We start from the raw sequence: 23,945 nt of genomic DNA, 5'->3' as shown, positions 1-23,945 counted from the left end.
TAGTTCAGTCTTCAATGACTTGGAAATTTGAAATTTGGAAAAGAACGGATATGAATGGCTTTGGGTAGACTGTGCAACTGTCCCATTTAATATGGAAAATGATTTTGTTTTCCTGGTAGCAATAGAACTGCCACAAGCACGGATTTAAAAAACGGCACTGTTGTGTTTGATTCCCAGGGATATTTAAATAGCGAAAATTTCATACTAAATAAAGAAATTTTATTATCATTACTCCATGTGATCTCATGTGATTGTATAAACTACTTTATTTTTGTAACCATATTTAGTAATGCCACAATTGAAATGTTATAACAAAGGGTTTTGGATGGAAAGTAAAATGAAATTAACGATATAGTCACATGGGTAATAATTACAAATATTTCTTTTTTGAGTATGAATATTTCACTTCGCTTTCCTTTAATATGAATATTTCACTTCGCTTTACTTTAATTCCTTTGCAACCAAACAGAGCCTTACCAGCCCGATCTTGTATCAATGGAATGGTTCTAATAGAGGGGTAAATCATACCGGTATCGATATTGAGCTAGATCAATCTCATTTCAAAACCATGATCACAGGCCCGAGGAGTGATTTGTGTGATGACTGGAGATATTTTGAAGTGATAATTTACTGATAATGTAAGGTGGTACCATGGTGAAGTGAAGCAATTGATTGGAGGTGGTGCTGATGAGTAATGAGATCATGGGAAGGGAAAGGAATTCATTGCTTTTGTTGTTCAGTTTTAATCAACTCTTTACTTGCCCTGTCCCCCCTCTGCTCCCATTGGATAAGGCTACTCATTATGATCAGTTAAACATATGATACAATTTAAACCCAAAAAAAAAATAACACATGATACACTAACAATTACCATTTTGATCATATATTGAGCTTAAAGCAAGCAAAATAAAAGGATTGGGAGCAAAATCTTTTAATCATCACACAACACTCTTACTAGTATGTTCCTTTCCAAAATCATGAGTGCCCTTATTGACACAAGTGAAAAAGACAGTAAAAACAAACAAAAGACTAATTAATACATTTATATAATGAGATCCAAACAAACACACGTTTATTTCATGATAATATTCTAGGAGTTCAAATCCTGAACAGTAATTGTTTCAAAAGCTGATGATGATCATCTACGTAACAGAAAAATTGGCATTGTAATTAACTAAGAGTTTCATATTGACAGAAAAACCTAGTTCACTCTGTATCCAGAGGACACAAATGATGACTTCTCCAATGAAGATGGAGCACCACATCTCATTACATGCTACACGTGAAAAGGCAGGGAAATCTGTACCTATTGGTGGAGGTATCTGCCTTCAAAGATTCAATGCACTTAAAAAACCAGCATCTGAAGCTTACTTTCTCCACCACTGTATAACTTCCAGTCATTTTTACATATGAAGCAAATTTACACTTCAATAAGTCAAATCATAAGAGGAAGCTTGTCCATGGGTTTTATAGCTGCAACACAACTACGATCATTTTGCAGAAATTTCTCATATGTTACTCTTAAGGGTCCTCTACCAGCAGCTTTTTGGAATCCTAAGATCATATTGGCACAGTCCCTGCATATGAAGCAACATGTAAATACAGGAGTACAAATTGATGCTATACATCAATAGCCACAGATGCAAATGGTTTTAAAAGCCTAGAAATAAACCTTAGTTCAGATTCTTCATGGTGTGCATGTTTCCTTAGCAGTTTGGTCCAAGCTGGGCTGATTTGCAGAGTAAAACGAGCAAGATAGATTGCTGATGCACATATCAGTGATGGTTTGAACTTCAAAGCTTGATATTCAACCAGTGACAACTCAATTAGGTAGAATGCTAGATGCTCAAGCTGGTGCAAATCCACAGAGCATAGTACATGTTAGGTAGGAAATTTAGCAGTATGATTCTCAGAACGCTAGAAGATTAAAATGAATACTAATAAGAAAAAAAAAAAAGTAAATTCACACGGACCTTAGTATCTGATTTAGCAGCCTTGAGAAATCTTAACATAAACACATATGGAGTTGGAGCATTCAAACGGAACATCAACTTCTTAAGGATAAGCTTCTCCTGAAAAAGAAAAAAAAAAAAAAAATGAGTTCAATTATATTCTTGCTGAGGCAGAAAAAGACAATCAGGAAAATAATAGAAGCCTCAAACACCATTCCAAGCATTTGATCTCTTGTGTATGAGTCTGCTGTGATGCTAATTAAGTCCTTGACCTGAAACAATTTATAGGCTTGCCCACTTTAGAAGAAAATTTAAATAGTGGTTCATTACAAGTTAGGAAACTTGAACATTTATATCCACCTTAGGATGCCAAAAGTCCTCATATTTGGATGCTAATAAGAGTGCAGTAAGACCAACCAACTGCAATTCCTTCTTTTCAATTATAACCTTAGAAAGGAATCTGTCCAGCAATGCTACCATGAGAAAAAGTGTCTCTTGCATCAATTCAAATTTAAGGTGTACCTGAAACCGAGACAAGAATCTATACAATTGAGAAGGTAATAACTCAGAAGAGGAAACATGCAAATAAAGAATTAAGCAGAAGTTGTTGGGTAATCAGAGAACCAAAACAATGGATCAAGGGGATGGATTTTATACTTCAATTAACCAGTTGATCACTATTCCACGCAGTGCTGGAGTTATCTCCTTCTGTATCATCATGTAATTTTCAAGCGATGTATTTTCTGCCTGCAGAAACCGGCGGCTTAGCGAATAGACTTCAATTAAAACAAAAATTCCAGGTCTCATCCAAGCAATTCCACACAACAACTAATGTCAGGAAGTAAATAAACAATGAGAAGACTCTAAATTATTTTTAAAAAAAAGGGTGGGGGAAGAAGCAGCAGATTGGTAGTTGGAGGCTCAGAGCAGGAAGAAGAGTCGCAGCAAAAAGTAGAAATTTTCTACATTATTATAGCTTGAAATTTTGAAATACAAAATTTGGATTCATACACCTAGAGAACAGCAAACAGTCATGCAAGTGTTACACAGCATGAAGGTGTCAAGGGTAGTTTGCATGTGTATTTTGGTAAATGTGTATAGATACCGTATCCCATGTGCATTTCCTGAAACTCTCCTGTCAGGAACTTTATTCCCAAGGTTGATGATGCATCAGACATCAGCTGGTAATGGATACCATCCAACCCAGTGTGGCACTCTAAGAGGAACGGATATATGATATATGACACGTTAAGCTCCATTAACCACAAGGTTCCTAAGGAATACACTTTCACCCTTCCACAGTTTAGCTAGAAAAATGTAACATTCCGGTTTAAGGACTATTTCATGGGTATAACCAAAACAATAATTTCTCACTGTCTGGTAATCCAGTTATTTAATTGAAACAATTAAGTTTATCAAGTCATGTCATGAAAAACATATATAACTCAAGTCGTTAAAACAGAGATCTGTGTGAGGTTAGCACACAAACAATTCAACTATACCACTATAGAACTTGAGAGTGAAACATCAAATAGTTACTGGAAAGGATGAGCCCACTTGTTCGTTTTTTATTTTTATTTTTTAGGAATATCCCACCTCGACACTTCAAATTGCTATTCTCTTTACATATATAAACCATCATTTCCAGAATATCAGAATTTTCACCACTAAAAGAAGAATAATAAACAAAAGTCAGGACCATGCCGGATCTTCTTCAACTACTGGCCTGCTCTTCCAGCAGGCGTAATGTCTCTCGGTGACTTCCGCCTCCATTACAATTGGGCTCCCAACTGATTGCCCCATGGCAGCGACTTCCTCTTCAGCCTCTATGGCCTCGATGTCCGCCCTACAGAAGACGATGCTCCCTATCGGCTGCCTTCTACTTACATTGGGTGGACACTCTTTCGCCAACTCCAGCAGCCCTCCCCCTTGCTCTGTCCCCTCCCACCTTCTCTGACAGGCCTTCCTCCCCTTCTCTCTAGCTTCGTCAGCACCCCCCTTTATTGATCCTGCTCATTCTCCCCTCTTATCAGCTATCTATGTCGCCATCGCAGCTAGCCATCTACCCGACCATCCTTTCCCTCCCTCAATTCCTCTAAGGTGACCATGCCCCCCCAACCTCCTTACCCATGATTTGCTGGACCATTCGGAATGTCCGGGGTCTCAATTCCTAAGCAAGCAATCTGAGATCCGTCATCCGTGCTCTCATCAAGTCCTCCCAGTCCGTCCTTTGCTATCTCCTTGAGACCAAAGTGCCCGAACCCAATGCTTTGCGCATAGCCTCCTCCATTGCTCCCTCTTGGTCCCTCCTCTCTAATTACTCCTTCAATCCTCTTTGGGAGAATTTGAATCGTATGGGATAGCTAAAAAATTCTCCCCTCCCTTATCTCCTCCCAATTCATACACCTTTCCATCTCCTTTCCTTCTAATACCATCCCCTTCTTTTTCACTGCCATTTATGGTCTCAACTAAGCCCCTGTTGTGCCCCCCTTTGGGATGACCTCAGGCTCCTAGCTCCCCATGCTGGCTACCATTCCCAAGGTTGGGGGTGATGTCAATGTGATCCGCCATACCCATGAGAAGAGTGAGGGAACTGGCATTGACTCCCCCTTTGTCAATGCCTTCAATTCCTGCATTGGGATTTTAGTCTTGATGACCTTAGATGGTCTGGAATTAAGCTTTTTGGCAAAACAAAAGGGTGGGTCCCAACTATATCAACTGTAAGCTTGATCGCATATTAGTCAATGAAGCCTGGCTCTCCTCCTTCCCCTCCTTCCATGCTTCGTTTGACTCTTTTAGCATTTCTGGCCATCGTCCCATCTCCCTGTTCATCCATCCTTTCATCTCCTTCAATCTGAAGCCCTTCAATTCTGCGATATGTGGTCCTCCCACTTTGGCTTCCTTCCTATTGTTCATTCTGCCTAGGACATTCGAGTCCGACCTGGCCTTTTTCCCCTCTATTCATTTGCTCTCAAGCGCAAAAATGTCAAGCTTGCACCAAAGGAATGGAATGCCTCCACCTTTGGCATCATATCCTCCAGGGTCTCTGATTGCAGGTCCAACCTCGAATCCAATCAAATCTGATTGCAATCCCATCTTCTCAACACTTCTCTTGCCCTTGGAGAGAAAGGCATCGCCCTGGAGTTGGCTTCCCTTTTGTCCCAGGAAGAAAGCTTCCTTAAGCAAAAGTCTCGCATCAACTGGCTTAACCTTGGTGATTTGAACTCCTCTTGCTTTTATAAATCCCTTAAATCTAGAACCAATTTCAACTCCATTCCCCTTCTCATCGCTACCAATGGATCCGCCTTGAGTTCCCCTGCGGACATCAAAACGGAATGTGAGTCCTACTTCAAGGGCATCTTCTACCCCCTAGCCCCTTCCCCTTCTCCCCCCTCCCCCCTCCCCCCTCCCTCCCTCTCCCTCTCCCTCTCCCTCTCCCTCTCCCTCTCCCTCCTCCTCCTCAACAAATTCATCCCTAATCATCTAATTCATTCCCTTCAATCCATCCCCTTTTACTAAGAAATCCATGCGGCAGTCCACTCCCACAAAACTAGCAAAGCTCCTGGCCCTGATGGTTTTAGTATGGGGTTCTTCTCCTCTTGTTGGGACATTATTGGTGATGATCTCACCAAATCCATTAAGAGCTTCTTCTAAAACCCTTCTCAAATCAGTCACATCAATTACACCTTCCTCTGCCTCATTCCCAAGAAAGATGGTGCCTCCTCTTTAGATGACTTCAGGCCCATCTCTCTGCAACCACTTGTATAAGTTCATTGCCAAAGTCTAAGCCAATTGCATTCAGATGGTCATTGATTCCCTTATCAATGTGAATCAATCTGCCTTCATAGTTGGTCGCAGCATTTCTAACAACATCATTCTCTGCCATGAGATTGTCCAAGGTTTTGACAAGAACTCCCACTCCCCTGTTGCCCTCTTTAAGATTAACATCCAAAAGGCTTTTGACTTCATCAGATGGGACTTCATTTTTAGAGTCCTCCTTTCCATGTCCTTCCTTTTGTCCTTCGTCCTGTCCTTCGTCAACTGGATCCATGCCTAATATCCTCCCCTAAATTCTCTGTTCTCGTGAACAGCTCCCCGGCTGGATTCTTCTCCTCTGTTGGCATTTGCTAGGGTTGTCCCCTCTCCCCCTTTATTTTCTGCCTCCCTTGAGGCCCTTTCGAGATCCATCCAATCGTAGACTGATAATATGCTCTTCTCCCCCATCCCCAAATGTAAAGCTTCCAATCTGACCATAGATTTTGCTGACGACCTTATGATTTTCTCAAGAGCTGATGAGGGCTCCATTTCTTCCATGATGGCTTCTCTCCATCTCTTTGAATCTCTCTCGAGCCTCCACATCAATCTACTCTAGTCCCGTCTCTTCCTTGCTGGCGTCCTTGATTCTTCAAAAGCTTGTGTCCTTGAGCTCAATGGTTTCTCCATTGGCACTCTGCCTATTAAATACCTTGGCCTCCCCTCATCTCCTCCAAGCTTACTACTCGTCACTGTGCCCCTATGCTTTCCCAAATCAGCAAAAGGCTCCAACTTAGGAAAGGCAAGCTGTTGTCTTATGTGGGTTGCCTAGTTCTCATCTGATCAGTTCTCCAATCCTCCTATATTTTTGGGTTAAGAATCTTCTAGCTCCCAAAATCCATCACCAAATCCATTGAATTCTTCTTCTGCTCCTTGTGGAAAGGTTCTAATTCTCCCAAATTTCTCCACCCCATCTGCTTGTCCTCTGTTTGCCTTCCTAAGAGTGAAGTAGGCCTAGCCATTAGGCGTATCAAGGATGTCAATTCGGCAACCATCCTCAATCTATCTTGGAAATTGGTCTCCAAACACCCGGGAATTTGGGTGTCGTGGATTTACTCTTCCCTCCTTTGCAATGACTCCCTCTGGACTTGTAGCATCAAACCCAACTCCTCTTGGATGTGGCGTAAGATCCTCCTTGTCAAACCCATGCATCAACTGGCATCAAATCTCTTATCGGCAATAGGAAAAATACCTCCTTCTGGCTTGATAACTGGCATCCAACTGGGGAGTGCTTCTTGATTTTGAGCCATAGAGTGGTCTACTCCTCTGGTATCCCTAGATCTGCCTCAGTCCCCTCGATCATCTCCAATGGTTCCTGGTCCGTCTCTAATATCCCCTCTTTCCAGCATCCAGCATCCAGCATCCAACATCCAGCATTCCATCAACTCCATTCATTCCCCCTCTTATGGTGCTGATAGAATTATCTGATCCCTTTCCCCCCCCCCCAGGATGCTTCTCCTCCTCCTCAGCTTGGAATCACTCCCCATCCCCCAACCCTACTATCCCTGGCACAAGGTTATCTAATTTCGTGACCACATCCTTCGCCATAGCCTCACTATCCGGAGAACTCTCTCCAACTGCCTCCCCACCCAATCCTTTCTCATCTATTACCATGTTATTGTCTCCTCAGGTTGTTATCTCTGTTATAATGGTATTGAAGATGCCAATCATCTCTTCTTTGATTGCCCCATTCTCCTCACATTTTGAAATTCATCCTTTCTAAATGTTGGTGTGCTCGAAGACTCCCCCTTCCTCTTCTTCAGAGAGAATGGAATTGGATTGATATGACCTTCTCGGAGACTCCCCCTCCCTCCAAATGCTGGCGTGCTTGGAGACTCCCCCTTCCCCTCATCAATGAAGCATGGCTCACTTCTTTTCTTGCCTCCCATGCCTATTTCGATCTCCCTGGCGATCATTCCCCCATTTCCCTCTTTGTCCAGCCCCACATCTCTTTTGGCCGCAAACCCTTCAAATTCTTCGACATGTGGTCCCTTCATAATAACTTTCTCCCTTTGGTCAGTGACACTTGAGCCATCATACCACTATCTCCTCTCCTCTCATTGCTTTCGCCAAAAAGCTTAAGAATGACAAAGTGGCCCTAAAAACCTGGAATTTCGCTACCTTTGGTAACATTTCCACTCAAGTCTCTTCCTACCAAGAGAAACTTAACCTCATCCAATCTAGGCTCTTGCTTGACCCCCTCAATTGTTCCTTGGTTGATGAAGGATAGTTGCTTTGGGTCACTCTTCCTAACTTGCTTAAGAAGAATCTTTCCTCTGTCAGAAATCGAGAATCAAGTGGCTTAAGCTTGGCAACTTTAATTCGACCTATTCCCACCATTCCCTCAAAGCCTGAACTAATGCTAACTCCATTCTCAAGCTCCTCACTTGCTCTGCTTCTGAGCTTCTCTCCCCCAATGACATTAAAGTCAAGGTTGTCTGCTACTTCGAAGGCCTTTTCCACCCCCTCCACCTCCACTTCTCCCCGCACCTGCCCCCTAACATCCTCAATAAATTCATTCCCGACCACCTTCTGCCATCTCCCAGGCCATCCCCTCGGATGATGAGATCCTTGCTCTTGTCCTTTTCCATAAATCTAACAAGGCCCATGTTCCTGATGGATTCAGCATGGGCTTCTTCTCCTCTTGCTGGTACATCATCCATGATGACCTTATCTTTGCCATCCGCAGCTTCTTCCTCAAACGTTCCTAGATCAACGGCATCAACCATACCTTCCTCTACCTCATCCTAAAGAAGGATTGGTTAGAGGTGTCTTCTTTTGTTGCTTCTTTGCAAGTTGTTGCAATATAATGGCCACGCGGTCAAACAATTCCTTCATGCTCTTGTCACTTGTGGGTGGATTTTAGGGTGTAATTGGAGGGAACTCTGGTGGGGGGAAGTATATACTTCGTTCACGTTTAAATAGGTACATGCCTTCCAACTCGTACTCCATCTCGTCCCAAATTCTAGGCTCACGCCCTTGAGCTTGAAGTTGCCTTTCACGGACTCTACATTGTATTCGAACACAATCACTCATTTTAGAGCAAACATGTTGCAGTCATTGTGCCTTTGTCAGGTTGTAGGAATCAAAGTAGACGTATAATTCTTTTACCCATTCAAGGAACATGTATGAAGTAACTTTTCTCAAAAAATCGTGTGGCTCCATCTTTGGTCTGGCTAGGCTCGTATGCTGAGCATTAGATTGGGCAGTAGTAGTGTCCTTTAACTCTTCAAACTTTTGGACCATAGTGTCCATCCTTGTGTTCAGCCATTGGAGGGATTTCATCACATCCTCCAGCGAGTAATGGTTGGAGCTCTCTTCAGCCATGGCTCTGATACCAAATAATGTAGAACTAGAATCACAAGTGATCCTAATCCCAGACAAAATCTAAAATTCTGGCTGAATAGAGAAGATGTCCTCCAATAGGCTTGGTTCTAGCTCTCAAATACTCTTACAACAAACAAATAAATGGAAAATAAGAAAAGAAAGAGAATTCGATGAAGGGTTAAGAAGGGGGAAGAAGAACTAGTGAATGGGCATCTCACCCAACTGCATCCCATAACACCACAACATAAGCCATCTTTTTTTTTTTTTTTTTCATTAATAAATTCGTGTTCAATGTTGTAGCCCCTTACAAACTTATATAGAAAAGTCAAAATTGACTCAAACACTAAAAATGAAAGGCCTAACCCAATCCTTAACTAACTGGGAAACCCCCAATCCTTAACTAACTGGGAAACCTAAACTAACTAGAAAACTAAAATAACAAAGGAAAAACACTCAAAACAGGACAAACTAAACTAATGACTTAAATCTCGTTTTCCTACTTTCTACCCATATTTTAGGCCCATTAAAGTAGCACATTACAAAGAAAACTCATGGGATCAAAGGCCAAACACATACATAACTCAACCTAAGGCTTATTTGCAATTAAATAAGCCCATTAAATGACTTATCTGCATCACCGTATCTAACAACAAACTTGACTTAGACTTTGGTTGCAAAAGTGGCCTCTGCTACACAGAAGCAGACTCCTAGTTCCAGTTCTTGCACCCTTTATTTGGTAATATAAAAAAAATTAAATTGGCAGTGTCCTATTCACACTGATTCCAGATTTGCTAGACTTCATTCACACAAAGCTGCCTCTGATTCTATGTAAAGATTTTACGAAAAAATGAATTCCCAAATGTGAGTAAAACCTCAAATGCCTACTGAAACCTTGCTTTTGAACCTGACAAGCCCTAAAGGAATGCCGAAGCACCCCCTACAACCTCAAGTAAAGAAAAGAAGAAAGTTGAAACCAGAAGGCGTAAGACGACCCTGAACCCACCTATACCACACTGCACTTAGAGAGCTGCTCCCCGGACCGGGTGGGTCCATAACCAAAACAGAAAATAGTAGTCAGTTCTATTAATGTCAAAGAGGCGCATAATGAGGCTAAGCCTTGAAGCCTAGTTCAATGTGGGGCCTGACCCCCTCCTCCCTACCAAATAAGACGACCCTTAACAATTAACACACCTGCAACCCCCCCCAACTCTTCCGACCAAAACATCTGCCTCAATCTCACACTACATTCAGTAAAGATGTCACAGAAGGCATATCAAATATTTACCACCACCTACATTGTCTGACTCAACTGGTTCCATTTATTTAACCAAACCACTGATCTCTGATGGAAAGACTCATAGTTAAAGTGATATCAGAAAACTTAACGCCAAACAGAACTCAAGGCTTGGTATAAATTACGACAAGAATTTCCAGAGAAGAATGGTCAGAAAATAACCTCCAGAACCCAATAATACTGATAGATCTCATCGACATATTCAGCTACTTCAAGATGATTAGTGGAATCATCAATATTTGATAGCTCTTCCTGTTTGGTACCTTCAGCAAGCTCAGGTAATACCTGCCAGAATAATGTCAATTGCCATTAAGAAGTCATGAACAGAAGAGAATGAAGCATTAACAGATCATATCTTCGGTAGGTCCCAACCTTTGATCTAGCCCCCACTAGTAAACACGTAAATGATCTTCGACGACTACCCCTGGTCCTAGAACTGTTATCTGCCATGACAGTTGTACTTGAGTTGACAATGCCAATAGAAGGGAGCTTTTTGGAAGCAGGCTCATGGGAAACCCCCACAGCAGCATTCTCAGGAGCAGAAGCCTCTTCTTTGTCCTTGGTTAGATTTGCAATAGCAGATGAAGAAGAAGAATTTGATTTGTAGTTCAAAGAAGTCTTGTCGGAATTGGAGGATGTACGTGTGGTTCTACTAGTTGTCTGTGACATGAATTAAAGAAAAGAGAGAGAGAGAGAGAGAGATTTCAAACTGACTAATCAGCATCTACCAAAGAAACAGCTTTATTAGCAAACAGACAAGCATATCCATCTAAAGTTAATTTTCTTTTATGCCCAAACAACAGATGTAAGAGAGATTTGACAACCATAACTTTGAGAACATAAAATAGGATTGACTTCATACAACAACCAGCATTATTGGTATTGGTGTTTTTACTGGAACATAAAATAAGACTGGCTTCATACAACCAGCATTATTAGTATTGGCGTTTTTACTGTAATTATTACCATAGAGAGGGCCACTAGTATTCTCTCGAATAATAAATTGAAGTTGCTTTGAAGTTTATCTATAGAGATCAAGAATTAAAACCATCTTTTACAGGGGATAAAGAATTGTTTGGTAGTCTGCAGCCCTATGGGCTTCTCAAAACTCAGATAAAGCTGTGGACAGGTTAGGCTGTGTGACTCACTTATTGGTTCAGGATGAGACAATTAAATTAACCAATCAATCTTAGGGTGGCCAGATTGAAACAGTTTATTAATTGGTCAGATAGTATCAGTCAATCAGGCTTTGTCCAGTTGGACCACCGATTGATCAACCAATTAACTTGAACTAGGATAAGATTAATTGATTCTTAATCAGCCTCAATCGGTCAGGTTTGTGTATTAGATCTTAATTGGTTGGTCCTATTGGTCTACTCAGGTTAGACTAAGATGAACCTACTAATTTTCGATATTCAGCCCTCAAATTAAAACAAAACCACTTACTAAGTATTTGAATCCCTCCCAATCAGTTTAATCGATTTTGTTGGGAACATCCCATGTCGACCTCGGGGACCTTGAATGATGTGATATAGGAGTGGGTTTCTCAACCAAAAAGCTTAAGTTTTTGGGTTGGATATTTCAACAAGGTATCAGAGGCTCCACGGCTCCACGCCCACAATGATACATCAGTGTACGGCCACCCTAAGGGAGACATGAGGAAGAGTGTTGGGAATTATCCCACATCACCAACTCTGAGACCTTAGATGACTACATATACCATTTAAGCCTTTCCACCTAATAGCTTATGATCTTGGTTCAACACCCTCAAACTCCAATAACTTATATATAGAATTTTTGTATTTCATAATTTTCATTAATAAAGAAAAAGTAGGTCCTATGTATTGCTCTCCCTTTTGCTTATGCATTTGATGTTTGATTAAAAGTTGGACAAGATTGACACTAGCAAATCAGAACACGAGCAGTTGCTTCCTTCTTTTATCTTTTATTAGTTATATGTTTCCAAATTCATCAGAATATAATCCTGGAAACTACAACCAAGGAGTTCAAAAAGTGGGCTTCTCAACCAAAAAGCAAAGAAAAACATTACGAAAATAAACTATTCCAGTATATGTTTACCACATTTAGTGACTAAAGGAAAAAGTGATGCAACAAAAGTGTAGTCACAGTATGTTGGGGGAAAATAGTAAGAAGAATGTGAACAAATTGTATAGAAGCTAAGACACACCTTGATTGGTTTTCTTGACAACGCACATGCATGCAAGGTACTTCGACCCACAGGAAGCCTATATGTAAGTCCAAAAAAAAAAAAAACTTTGCGAAATCAAAACATAGATATTCTTAATACCAAAAAAAAAAAAAAAAAAAAGAAGGAAAAAGTAGCAACAGTAAAACATTATGGCGCATTGATGTTTGCAATTTTAAAGTTCCAAGAGGGGATATATCACTTTTTAACTTTTTTGGGTTAAAGAGGATATATTATCAATTTCAATCAAAATATCCTTCTAGTTAACTAAGCAACTTGACATGATAAATAAGTTCACACATACACTCCTTTTCAACTTCTATCTTTCCTGCACCAGAACAGCATATATTAATATATTGACATTAGCTGCCTAGAATGATTTTGCAAAGGAGTACGATTATAAAAGCACAATGACTATAAAAGTAATAAGCAATGATTTCCTGGACAGCCCCTGAGGAGGGCCTTCTTGTAAAAGCAATCTTCTACGTACAGGTGAGATGGAACCTAAATTTTGTGGACAGATAGACCCCATGGTCCTCTCCTCACATGTCAGGTTACAGATCAATGGAATTGGCGAAGGAAAAAATAAAGCTTTGAAAATCCAGAGACTACCAAAATGGTGCATACCAATACATGGACTACCAAGAGGGCACATTCCAATACTGGAAGGGTATAATTGAATTTGGCTTTTGCTTTGAAATTTGACATTTAGCTAATGCAGACCATGTAACAATATCAGCCAATGGTTGGAATTGCAACAACATCCTTCCATGGGGTAAAAAGTAGGTGAGCCATATAAGAAGGCCTTCCAATTATGTGACTGGCAAAAGGACCTTTGATATAATTAACAATTGTTTCAGCAGCTGTTGTTACTCACATTGAGACAAAACCATCACTCACTCGGCTCCGCAAAAGATGATTTTTTGCACATCTTACATCAGGCACCACCTTCCTTCCAACCATAGTTGTAACTGCATCCAATGAAAAGTATTAAAGAGATTCTGGCATATTTTCCTGCGGCACAACATATATTTGGAATGTTGCATCTTACCAGAAAAATCGCAAGTTGCTGTCCATTTTTTTGAATTTTCACCTTTACCCTATAAATATATGAAGGCAAGTATTGATAGATGTACAGAAAAAGGCAAAGGAACAACAACCAGAACATAGTAATGGGAAAACAACAATTACATCAGTTGAATGGGTCTTGTTCATCATCCTTGTGACTGGCAATGACTTCCTTCAGATAAAAAAGGACCACAAGAATATTAGGAGCATTTGCATAATGTATAAATTATTCAGTTTTTAACAAGTGAACTTAAAGACAACTCTGCAGTCTGCAATCTCACATACCTTGTCAGCGTTAGAGGGTTTCTAGAACTTTTCCTGTCACAAATTGGTAGAGGATTCAAGAATTTTAATCAGAGGAAAACTTCAACAGCTTATATGAGATTAAGAAACTACAAAGTTTTGAATTACACGTACCTGCCATCCATACCAATTTCTTGTTTCAGGGCTTTAATTTTCTGTTTATCAGAATAAACCATAGGGTCTCTGATACCAGCTGTTTTACAAACCGTTATACATAAATGAGTAGATTGGTCAGAGAAAACAGACAAATTTTTGCAAAGGGTGAGTAACTCACTGTTCTTCAGGGGGTTATGAGTTTCAACACTTTGGTTTGCTGTGCCTTTTCCCTAATTTGGACAAACACAAAATTTAACATATAACAAATGAAATATTGGTTGGAAAGATATCAAGGAATAACTTGCAGAGAGATTGCATATGCCAGCCTTAACAAAACCATTTTTGCCTTTTAGATTACTTCTGTCTTCTTAATAGGATTTGTCTGAGAATGATGGAAGAGAGAGGGAAAAGTTTACATTTGAGGAAGAGTTTACAATTGAAAAACTTAACAGCATATGTTAATTCTGCAATCTGTATAGGCCTATAAAAACCTTGATAATTATCAAAACGACTCCCCCCCCCCCCGCGGGCGGCTGGCACTGTATAAAATTATGAATTTGACATTTATAGGTAACTGAAACATCATACACAATTCAATTTCATATGAGATTCCATTTAGAGGGGCCAAATACAGATTTTTGCAAAACATTAGTAAATTTCATTTCTTAATCAACTTCCTGCAGACTCCTCCTAGAAAATGTATGAATCAACTTCCTGCAGACTCAGAAGAGCTACAAATGCTATCATTGCCCTTCCCGCAGACTCCTCACTACCATATATGTGAATTTTCATGAAACTGAGTCTTGCTACCAGTCATCTCTTCAAGGGGAGAGTTAGAGGAAGAGATTCCTTCCAGTGAGATTTATCCGAGCCCTTTTGTTATTGAAACTGTTCGAATTCATGGGGAGGGGCAGATACTGATCAAGTTACCAGTGGAATAGAAGAGAAACCTAACATTCCACTGGCTCTACTGAGAAAAAAGGGATCTGCTCAGTTATTCTCAAAGGAAAGAAAATTCTCTCCAATCTACCTTGTCCATCTACGCTACCCAATCTAGCTCCTCTGTCACATCCATCAAGTAATGATATTTCTTCTTCATCGGATTATTATACTCCTATTGCTGCTAGAAAGGGAGTCGGAATGATGAGGGGACGGTTAGGGAAGAAGGGGAACTCAAGGAAGGAATCAGAGTAGCAGGGGGGAAAGGGAAGCACACCTCCACACACTCACATAGAGCTCAAACCAACTCAAATGTAGGTATTTAAAGAACAAAACCTTAGACTCCTTAGACTAAAGTTCAAATAGGAAATAGATCCTAAATTGACTCTAACTCCTATGTTGCAAGCCTGGAAATTCAAAAAAATAATAAATAAACAATAAACTACTAATTCCAACCCTTGTTGGACCAAAACCCTGGGTTGGACTAGTTCTTCTTGGCTCTAGGCTTCCAAAGCCGATCATGCTGGTCCAACCGGTAGCATCTGCATTGTAGAGCCTGCACCTAAACCCTATGCCTTTGTTTCTTTGTTATCCTTTGTGTCAATCCTGCAAGGCTAGAAAGAAGCTATCATAGACCCTAAATGGGAGAATGCTATAGCAAAGGAAATCCAAGCCTAAGAAAAAAATGATTCTAAGCCTCGAAAAAAAACTGATATCTGTGGAAGAAACCAGTAGGATGTAAATGGGTGCTCACTTTAAAGCAAAAGGCAGAGGGAGCCATTGACAGCTATAAGGCAAGGCTGGTTGAGAAGGGTTTTACCCATACCTATAGCATCGACTCTTAGAACACATTTGTCCTTGTTGCAAAAATTGATTATGTTCGAGCATTGCTATCATGTGCTGCAAATTTGGGATGGAATCTTCAACAAGTAAATAGTCTGGATGTAAAAAATGTTTTCCTTAATGGTGATCTTAAAGAAGAGGTATGCACGGATATCACTCCAAGATTTTGTTGTAATATGGGTTTAATATGGGTATAAGGGAACATCTGTCCATAAGGGTGTTATAGTACTTGTATGTCACTTTTTATAAACAAAGAGGGGCTGTCACATTGACAAACCAAGCATTCCTATCAAACAAACATGGTATTAGAGCAAAGATGTCAAATGTATTAAGGACCTAGGTAAGCTAGTTGTTACTTTCTTGGCATTGAGGTTGCTAGGTCCACCGCGGGTAGTTTCCTATCTCAATGAAAATACACCCTTGACCTTCTACCCGAGATAGAAATGTTGGGTTGTAAGCCCTTAGATACTCCCGCTTGAGGCAAATGTTCATCTCTCTAGTAAGGGTGGTGATTCAGTGCATAAGGGACAATATCAACGATTGGTTGGGAGTTGATTTACTTATCGCACACTCATCTAGACATTGCCTTCGTCATTGGACTGGCAATTCAATATAAGCAATTCAACTGGTTAATGTGTTCAAAAGGGTTTAAGTAGTAAATTGTTTCCTCCTATAGTGTGCAAGCTGGGAATGCATGGTAACTATGCATCAACTTGATGGGGAGTGTTGTAATATGGGTGTGATATGTGTAGGATTAAAATATCTAACAAGTTATAATCCATAAACCTAATAGATCACCATAGATAGATTAAGAGCACCAAGAACTAGGGATAGAAACTATGAATAACAAAAACATACCTTGTTTGGGATCCATAATCAAGTAAAGCGCAACGGAAAGTCTTTCGATCCACATAGTAAGGTACTTCTCTTCTATTCCCCTATTATCACTGGCTAGATGAGGAACATGAAAGCACAAAGGAGGAGACCGCAAGAAACCCTATCTCTTTCTCTTTCTCTTTCTCTTTCTCTTTCTCTTTCTCTTTCTCCCTCTCTCTCTCTAGAATTGTATGTAGTGAATAAAATTAGAGTTTGAGGAGGGACCTAGCTCTCCATTTATAGAGTTCCCCAATGAACCCACTCTTAAAAAGTCTAATTTTTTCCTATGATGCTCTTTCTCCTATAGGTGTTGCCTTTACATCTGCTCCTTCCTCTGTTTCTATCCCAAAACTATTACTGAGGCCATGTCTGACCCAAAGTGGAAACAAGCCATGTCTGAGGAAATGATGGCACTTGAAAAGAAATGTACTTGGAAACTTGTTGATCTTCCCAATGGGTGAATTTCAGTTGGATGCAGGTGGGTCTACACAATCAAGTAAGGATCAGATGGTGATGTCAAGAGGTACAAGGAAAGGTTTGTACGGTCAATGTATGCGATTGACTACTAGGAGACTCTTGCTCCTCTGCGTAAACAAAAGTCAATAAGGGTTCTTCTATCTATGGCTACAAATATAGATTGACCCTTATATCAGTTTGGATGTGAAGAATGACTTTCTTCATTATGACTTAGAGGAGGATGTGTATATGCACCCCACTCCTGGCTTCAAGTTTTCAACAGCTGAAGGAAAGGTGCGTCTCCTTAAGAAGGCATTATATGGTCTCAGACATTCTCTAAAGGCTTGGTTTGAGAGGTTTAGGCAGACCATTTTGAAGAATGAATATTCCTAAAGTTAAGCAGATCACACATTACTCACCCGAGGGGTAATGGCACCATCACAACATTGATTGTCTATGTTGATGATATTGTGGTGACTAGAGATGACAAGCATGAGATAGCTAGGCTGAAAACCTACATGGCTAAACAGTTTGAAATCAATGATGTAAGACACTTGACGTATATCTTGGGAATTGAGGTGCCAATGTCTAATAAGGGAATCAATATATGACGAAGGAAGTTTATATTAAGACCTGTTGAAAGAAACATGGAAGTTGGGTTGTAAACCGGCAAGTTCCCCCATTGAGAAGAATCAAAAGCTAAGAGAAGATTGTGGCTCTTCTCTTGTTGATGCAAGGAAATACCAAAGGCTAGTGGGGAAGCTTATCTATCTGTTTTTGACTTGCCCAGACATTACGTATATAATGGGAGTAGTGAGACAATTTATGCATGCCCCAAGAGTGGACACTTAATGTTGTGTACTGCATCCTCAGACACTGGAAGTCTTCTTCAGGAAAATGAATGTCATATGCTAGGAATAACCACATAAGGATAGAATGTTACTCTGATATTGTTTGGGCTGGATCCACCTCCGACAGACGGTCTTCATCAAGCTATTACACTTTTTTGGGTGGTAGTTTGGTTACCTGGAGGAGCAAGAAACAGCCTGTTGTGACTAGATCTAGTGTAGAGGCAGAATACAAGGCAATGGCAAATGGAATTTGTGTACTAATATGGTTGAGAAGATTGGTTTTGGAGTTGGGGTATGACATTGAAGGACCTATGTGGCTCTACTGTGATAACAAAGCAGCGATAAGCATTGCCCATAACCCAATACAATATGATTAGACGAAGCATAATGAAGTAGATCGGCATTTTATTAAAGAGAAGATTGACTCGGGAAACAAGGATTAAAGTATCAATATCGGTCGGCTAAATTTAAGATACGAATCGAAGGGTATCATATTGTTATCGGAGATATGCAAAGATATGCTAAAGTCCAAAGATTAAAGTATTAGTATCAGTCACCGTAGTGGTCGGCTAAATTTAAGATGTGCATCGAAGATACTTTAAACCATGCCAGAAACATTTGCATGCCCTTTGTGAAGATTAGTGATCAATTGGCCGACATCTTCACCAAAGGGCTCATTCCCTACCAATTCAGTATCTTTTTATACAAGCTAGGAGTGTATGACATTTATTCTTCAGCTTGAGGATGAGTGTTAAAGTTTATCTAATAGTGTCACTTTAAGAACTACTTTACTAATTTTTGTGGATGAATAAACAATTTATTACCAAGAGAAGAAGAATATACAAGAGAATGAGAGGGGGGAAAGAACACCTAAGGATGAGCCTTAGCAAAAAAAGAAATAATAGGAGACAAAAATCCTGGGGTGGGAGCTAAACAGAACAATTACAACCTAGCCACTAAAGGGGACAAAGCCTAAACTAGGGGGTAGACATAATGGAGATGGGAAGGCCCAAAAAACAACAATGAGCATGTTTCTTGGGAAATACCTAACAAGTCTACAATGCCAAAAAGCTAGCTTGAAGCGGACGTCAAAATAGATGGCTTTCCCAAATTATACCATGTGTATGAGATTTAAATGTCTATCTTTGAAGATTTCGCTCTATCCAAATGTGGTTGATAGAAGCACAGATGACAAGTCTTCTAGCAATGTCGCATATGGAAGAACTAGCAAAGGTCATGTCCATCCAAATCCATTCTGCTCAGGGGAAGGTGTATCCTTCCACTAAGCCAACAATTGCCAACGACTTGCTTCCAAATGTTGGAAGAGAATAGGCAAGCGAAGAAGAGGTGATAAATGACTTCAGTGGCATTCCAACAAAGATAGCAAGAAGAAGGCATGTGAATGCGCCGATAGAGGAATGACTACATGCGGAGGCAGTTGATCATGGCACTCCAGACTGTGAAACTGTGGGGGGCATGTGGGCTTTAAACCAGATGCTTTTATGCCAAAGGACGACTGGACTTGATGATCAAGCAAGGTTCCAAGTAGAGGTAGAGGAGCTAAGGAGAACCAAATTTCAGAAATAATAAAGGAGGCAGGAGAGTTTTTCCCTAAGCTAGAGGAATATATAATTCTAGGGCTAAGCACAAAGAGAAGGATACTTGCAAGATGCTAGGGATCAAGCCAAAGGTTAGTGTTTGTGCCATTGCCGATAAAGAAGGAGATGGCGGTCAGGATAATGGGATGACCAAAGAGGATACTGCACCAATCCCAGGAGGCATCAAAGGTAGGGGAGACAATCTAGATAGTCATTCTTAAGGAGATGAGAATACACCCAGGAGACCCAAATTACACTTCGTTTGGGAGCAATTTTCTAGATGAGCTTGAGAATGCCCACACTGTTCACTTCCTTAATGATTCTCGAGCCCAGGCCTCCTTTAGATTTGGTGGACAAACAAAGGCCCAACTAAGAGAGTGGATTGCAGTGTCTGACTCTTTCCAAAAGGAAAGAGCAAAAGAGGGACTCAATGGATTTAGTGATGGAATCAGGGACGACAAAGACTCCCGACCAGTAAAGGTACATGGATTGGAGCACCGACCAGGTGAGCTCCAAACCCGCACAGTAAAGAAGCCTGCCTTTACAAGATTGGAGCCTTTTCCTAATGAGGTCAAGCATGGGAGGCAGTGATCTAGTAAGCTCAAGCAACCCGCATAGGAAAGAAGCTTGCCTTTCCAAAGTTGGAGCATTTTCCTAATGCGGTCAAGAATGGGGGTGCGGTGACGGGCTATAAGGCACACCGAAATAAGAGTCAACTTCAGATATATGACTAGGAGGCATCCAAGGGAGACATTTCAATCAGCCATGGGGAAGTGAAGGCACCAATTGACTCAAACTGCAAGGCAATCTTAGCAACAGTTGATATGCTTTACTATTACGTTGTCTGAAGTTATATTTTCTCTTTTTCTCTTTTAACTCCTTAGGGTGGCACATATAATTTCCCTATTATGGTTTGAACCTAATATAGGTGGGAAGAGTTCATTGCTCTCCCATCTCTCTCTTTCTTCTCGCATCTTCTCTCCTTCTTCCTTCCTCTCTTCTCTCTTCTCTCTTCTCCCCTTATGTCTAACCCTAATCCTTCCTATTTTGAACTACCTACTTGGCCGAACAGTTTGAAATCAAAGATCTTAGACACTTAAAGTATTTCTTGTTAAGGTCTAAGAAGGGAAAAAAATATATGCCAAAGGAAGTTTGAGTGACCTGTTGAAAGAAACATAGATGTTGGGTTGTCAACCAGCAAATTCCCTTATTGAACAAAATCACAAGCTAGGAAAAGACTGTGTTCCTTCCCCTGTTGATGCAGGGAAATACCAGAGGCTAATGAGAAAGCTTATCTATCTGTCTTTGACTCGCCCAAGCATTGCTTATGCAGTGGGATTAGTGAACCAGTTTATGCATACTCCTAAGAGTGGGCACTTGGATGTTATGTACCACATCCTCAGATACTTGAAGTCCTCTCTAGGAAAAGGACTATTGTATGCTAGGAACAACCACTAGGCTATTGCACATTTGTAGGTGATAATTTGGTTACATGGAAGAGCAAGAAACAGTTTGTTGTGGCTAGATTCTAGGGCAAAGGCAGAATATAGGGCAATGGCTCATAGAATTTATGAACTCATATGGTTGAGATAATTGATTCTTGAGTTGGGGTTTGACACTGAAAGACCTATACAACTCTACTGTGATAACAAAGCAACTATTAATATTGCCCCATAACCTAGTACAACGTGACAGAACAAAGCACATTGAAGTAGACTGGCATTTCATCAAGGAGAAGATTGACTCCAGCAACATCTGTACACCCTTTATGAAGATTGGTGATCAATTGGCGCTCATTCCTCACTAGTTCATATCCTTTTATGCAAGTTGGGAATGTATGACATTTATTCTCCAGCTAGAAGGGGAACATTAGAGTTTATGTAATAGGGGTACTTTAGGAACTATTTCATTATTATGTTATCATGTTTTGTATTTTCTCTTTTTAACTTTTACCTCCATAGGGAGGCTTATGCAATAATGTAAATTCCCTAATATAGTTTGAATCTAAAATAGATGAGAAAAGATCTTTTCTCTCCCATGATTTGCACTCATTTTCTCTCTTCCTTCTCTCATTTTCTCTTCTTCTTCTTCCTCCTTCCTCTCCTCTATTCTCTAACCCTAATCCTTCTTTCTTCCAACTTAACATTCGTCACCATAGAGAACCAATTAGGTGATCTATTCAAAAGGGGTATCACTTTTGAGTCATTCCATCCTACAATATTCAAGTTGGGCATAAGGATGCCTACGCACCTACTTGAGGGGGAGTGTTAGGGGTACGTAGACTGTAACGACTTGAACCCAGATAGGGTAAAAGGTGTTGCCCTCACGGGCGCCGATCAAATAATCATTGCCTTTCCAATATAAATACAACAGCTCCCTTATACAAACATCATACACAATGGAAGACTTACTATTGGAGTTGAGTTTATAAACTAGTTAGATAAACAGTTATAATACTAGTGCAAGAATCATAAAAGAAAACTTATCTTTCTAAAGTTTTTACAACAACTTCTATAATATTTCATTATTACATCACTAAAAACGTAGCATTTCAAAGTTTATTCCTAGTTCTCAAGCCTTATCACTAAGGTTTGAGCTGTACGGATACTCACAGACCCTAGTATCTGGAGTTGTGCCATTATACCCTTCTATCTCATCATCCATAAAACCACATATATCAAGTAGTGAGCTAAAAATCCCAGTGAGATGAACATGCTAAATACATAAAGGTGTACAAGTGCATAACATCAACGATAAGATAAGTTTACTGTTAGGACAAGTCTAGCCATTAGTGAACTACCAAATGTGCACAATAAAGTGAGGTCGGCCAGGCCTCGCATCATATTCTACTTATGTATCCCAATTCTCTGCAGCATTGGGGAGGAATGATGCAGCTTACTCATAGACAGGGGAACTACTCTATGTATCCGATCACCAGGAGCACCGGGGAGGATTCCATCTATCACAAATCAAAATATTGTCTACTCTATATATCTGGTCACCAAGAGCATTGGGGAGGATTCTTCTCTTACTTTCTCATAGGTTATGTCTACTCTTTGTTCTGGTCACCAGGAGCACTAGGGAGGACACTTCCTAACTTACAAAACCTCATCCAATACATAACCCCCAACTAAAAAGGGACGACAATCACAAGGTGTTATTGTACTCATTTACCTTTATCTCGTTCATTTCTTTCTCTTACTTTCTTTTTCCTAGAATGAAATTCATTACATTCATATATTTGAACATCATCAAAATCATTATGCATATAAACAACTCATCATTTCATTGCATTCATCAAACATACAAAACACATTGAAACATCTCATATCCTTAATCTTAACATCATATTCTCAATTGTTCCAAGATCGTTGCTATTACATGAGCATTTCACATAATCATTAATAAGTATTAATATCGCATATTAATACCATATATTATCTCATCATAACATTCCCCATACATCACTTCATATATATTCCATACTCTATACATATCATCAAACAATATTCATGTCCCACTCACCTTCACTTTACTTGGCAATTCCAAGCTCCAAAAGTCTAATAAAACATGTACAATGATATATCCTATAGAAGGGTAACATAATAATTAATAAGGTCTTCATACTGTTTAAGTTTACAAGACCAAACTGCACAAACCCAACTTTAAATTGAGTTATGTTCAATGGTTAAATAGTTTATGCAAAACCCTATGTTTCAAAGCTATTTTTAGATATCTTTCAAATGGATTAAATATGTCTTCATATAAAACGTAGGTTTTTTAGTTTTCTAACTACTACAACCAAAATCGGGTCAATCGGAGTTATAACGAATGAGTTATACAAATTTTAGTGGACAGGGGTCAAAACTTACATATAACAATGCTCTCGCGTTCATGAAATTCACACACTTTGACCAAGTATCTAACCACTTTAGGAACAGAATTAGAAGACTTCTAAGTCTATAAAAATGAGTCTATTTTCTAACCTAACTGGAATCATATCATTAAGAGTTAAAAATGAGAAAGATAGAGTCCGGACTGAGCAGAGATCATTCTGTCAGTCACAAACAACTCCATTAAAATGGACATTTTGCTTGGTGTTTTAACCCCTGCTCCTTCAAGCTTTCAATAGAGAACTACTACTCTACAGTTGCAAATTAATTTAGCTCTAATTCTTGCTCTTTCAAAGCTTCAACCAAACCTTGTGCGAATTTATTACAAATCAAGTCAATTGAATAAACTCACCTTAAGATTTAAGTTTGAAATTTACAAGTTCCTTCAATTCACTCTTTTCTTTTTCCTAAATTTCCCTAACTACGTCTA

The 23,945-nt window shown here is 39.8% G+C and overlaps 1 protein-coding gene across 2 annotated transcripts in view; it reads right to left on the bottom strand.

The window, feature by feature from the left end:
- Positions 1-1,050: 1,050 nt before the first annotated feature.
- LOC122069021 overlaps positions 1,051-23,945 on the bottom strand; it is a 34,242-nt gene continuing 11,347 nt past the window's right edge. For both annotated transcript variants that reach the window (XM_042632950.1, XM_042632951.1), the window contains 15 exons: positions 14,238-14,289; positions 14,078-14,156; positions 13,946-13,978; positions 13,784-13,832; positions 13,644-13,692; positions 13,470-13,563; positions 12,575-12,632; positions 10,759-11,046; positions 10,549-10,671; positions 2,610-2,699; positions 2,313-2,474; positions 2,165-2,224; positions 1,974-2,072; positions 1,673-1,851; positions 1,051-1,577 (listed from right to left, as the gene is read on the bottom strand). In XM_042632950.1, the coding sequence (XP_042488884.1) occupies positions 1,436-1,577; positions 1,673-1,851; positions 1,974-2,072; positions 2,165-2,224; positions 2,313-2,474; positions 2,610-2,699; positions 10,549-10,671; positions 10,759-11,046; positions 12,575-12,632; positions 13,470-13,563; positions 13,644-13,692; positions 13,784-13,832; positions 13,946-13,978; positions 14,078-14,156; positions 14,238-14,289 (1,557 nt within the window). In that variant the 3' untranslated portion in view covers positions 1,051-1,435. The remainder of the gene's footprint in view (positions 1,578-1,672; positions 1,852-1,973; positions 2,073-2,164; positions 2,225-2,312; positions 2,475-2,609; positions 2,700-10,548; positions 10,672-10,758; positions 11,047-12,574; positions 12,633-13,469; positions 13,564-13,643; positions 13,693-13,783; positions 13,833-13,945; positions 13,979-14,077; positions 14,157-14,237; positions 14,290-23,945) is intronic.

The sequence above is a fragment of the Macadamia integrifolia genome, unplaced genomic scaffold (genome assembly GCF_013358625.1).
Source record: "Macadamia integrifolia cultivar HAES 741 unplaced genomic scaffold, SCU_Mint_v3 scaffold520, whole genome shotgun sequence".
NCBI classification, from domain to species: Eukaryota; Viridiplantae; Streptophyta; class Magnoliopsida; order Proteales; family Proteaceae; genus Macadamia; species Macadamia integrifolia.
Note: the sequence above shows the minus strand (reverse complement) of the source record. Positions and strands in the feature narration are given on the sequence as shown.